The sequence below is a fragment of the Entelurus aequoreus genome, linkage group LG21 (genome assembly GCF_033978785.1).
Source record: "Entelurus aequoreus isolate RoL-2023_Sb linkage group LG21, RoL_Eaeq_v1.1, whole genome shotgun sequence".
NCBI lineage: Eukaryota > Metazoa > Chordata > Actinopteri > Syngnathiformes > Syngnathidae > Entelurus > Entelurus aequoreus.
Window position 1 is genome coordinate 6,216,820 of NC_084751.1, and position 2,500 is coordinate 6,219,319.

At 48.4% G+C, this 2,500-nt stretch overlaps 1 protein-coding gene across 1 annotated transcript in view; it reads right to left on the bottom strand.

Annotated features, from left to right (window-relative positions):
- LOC133638852 (lysosomal acid lipase/cholesteryl ester hydrolase-like) overlaps positions 1–2,500 on the bottom strand; it is a 10,996-nt gene that overhangs the window by 1,806 nt on the left and 6,690 nt on the right. Inside the window, exon 8 of the mRNA XM_062031847.1 lies at positions 1,916–1,987. Coding sequence (XP_061887831.1) covers positions 1,916–1,987 — 72 coding nt within the window. The remainder of the gene's footprint in view (positions 1–1,915; positions 1,988–2,500) is intronic.

Below are 2,500 nucleotides of genomic sequence, written 5' to 3' on the forward strand. Positions count from 1 at the left end.
TGTGTAAGTGTGTGTGTGTGTCTGGACACACCACGTGTAAGTGTGTGTGTGTCTGGACACACCACGTGTAAGTGTGTGTGTGTCTGGACACACCACGTGTAAGTGTGTGTAAGTGTGTGTAAGTGTGTGTGTGTGTCTGGACACACCACGTGTAAGTGTGTGTGTGTCTGGACACACCACGTGTAAGTGTGTGTAAGTGTGTGTGTGTGTCTGGACACACCACGTGTAAGTGTGTGTAAGTGTGTGTAAGTGTGTGTGTGTGTCTGGACACACCACGTGTAAGTGTGTGTGTGTCTGGACACACCACGTGTAAGTGTGTGTAAGTGTGTGTAAGTGTGTGTGTGTGTCCGGACACACCACGTGTAAGTGTGTGTGTGTCTGGACACACCACGTGTAAGTGTGTGTGTGTCCGGACACACCACGTGTAAGTGTGTGTGTGTCTGGACACACCACATGTAAGTGTGTGTGTGTCTGGACACACCACGTGTAAGTGTGTGTAAGTGTGTGTAAGTGTGTGTGTGTGTCTGGACACACCACGTGTAAGTGTGTGTGTGTCTGGACACACCACGTGTAAGTGTGTGTGTGTCTGGACACACCACGTGTAAGTGTGTGTAAGTGTGTGTCTGGACACACCACGTGTAAGTGTGTGTGTGTCTGGACACACCACGTGTAAGTGTGTGTGTGTCTGGACACACCACGTGTAAGTGTGTGTGTGTCTGGACACACCACGTGTAAGTGTGTGTAAGTGTGTGTAAGTGTGTGTGTGTGTCTGGACACACCACGTGTAAGTGTGTGTGTGTCTGGACACACCACGTGTAAGTGTGTGTGTGTCTGGACACACCACGTGTAAGTGTGTGTAAGTGTGTGTCTGGACACACCACGTGTAAGTGTGTGTGTGTCCGGACACACCACGTGTAAGTGTGTGTGTGTCCGGACACACCACGTGTAAGTGTGTGTGTGTCTGGACACACCACGTGTAAGTGTGTGTAAGTGTGTGTGTGTGTCTGGACACACCACGTGTAAGTGTGTGTGTGTCTGGACACACCACGTGTAAGTGTGTGTAAGTGTGTGTAAGTGTGTGTGTGTGTCCGGACACACCACGTGTAAGTGTGTGTGTGTCTGGACACACCACGTGTAAGTGTGTGTGTGTCCGGACACACCACGTGTAAGTGTGTGTAAGTGTGTGTGTGTGTGTCTGGACACACCACGTATAAGTGTGTGTGTGTGTGTGTGTGTGTGTGTGTCTGGACACACCACGTGTAAGTGTGTGTAAGTGTGTGTGTGTGTGTGTGTGTGTCTGGACACACCACGTGTAAGTGTGTGTAAGTGTGTGTGTGTGTGTCTGGACACACCACGTATAAGTGTGTGTGTGTGTGTGTGTGTGTGTGTGTGTGTCTGGACACACCACGTGTAAGTGTGTGTAAGTGTGTGTGTGTGTGTGTGTGTGTCTGGACACACCACGTGTAAGTGTGTGTGTGTGTGTCTGGACACACCATGTGTAAGTGTGTGTAAGTGTGTGTGTGTGTGTCTGGACACACCACGTATAAGTGTGTGTGTGTGTGTGTGTGTGTGTGTGTGTGTCTGGACACACCACGTGTAAGTGTGTGTAAGTGTGTGTGTGTGTGTGTGTGTGTCTGGACACACCACGTGTAAGTGTGTGTGTGTGTGTCTGGACACACCATGTGTAAGTGTGTGTAAGTGTGTGTGTGTGTGTCTGGACACACCACGTATAAGTGTGTGTGTGTGTGTGTGTGTGTGTGTCTGGACACACCACGTGTAAGTGTGTGTAAATGTGTGTGTGTGTGTGTGTGTGTGTGTGTCTGGACACACCGTGTGTGTGTGTGTGTGTGTGTGTGTGTGTGTGTGTGTGTGTGTGTGTGTGTGTGTGTGTGTGTGTGTGTGTGTGTGTGCACACCTGGGCCCAGTGCATCATGTTCTGCACAGACGTGCCTGCAGGACAGTGTGTGGTGTAGACGGCTGTCCGAGTCTGAAACAAACATCATCAACTGTTGCTCTCCATGATGGAGATGATGGACGAGATAGAGATGTGATGGAGATGATGGAGATGATGGAGAAGATGGAGATGATGGAGATGATGGAGAAGATAGAGATGATGGAGAAGATAGAGATGATGGAGATGATGGAGATGATGGAGAAGATGGAGATGATGGAGAAGATAGAGATGATGGAGAAGATAGAGATGATGGAGATGATGGAGATGATAGAGATGATGGAGATGATGGAGATGATGGAGAAGATAGAGATGATGGAGATGATGGAGATGATAGAGATGATGGAGATGATGGAGATGATGGAGAAGATAGAGATGATGGAGAAGATAGAGATGATGGAGAAGATAGAGATGATGGAGATGATGGAGAAGATAGAGATGATGGAGATGATGGAGAAGATAGAGATGATGGAGATGATAGAGATGATGGAGATGATGGAGATGATGGAGAAGATAGAGATGATGGAGATGATGGAGATGATAGAGATG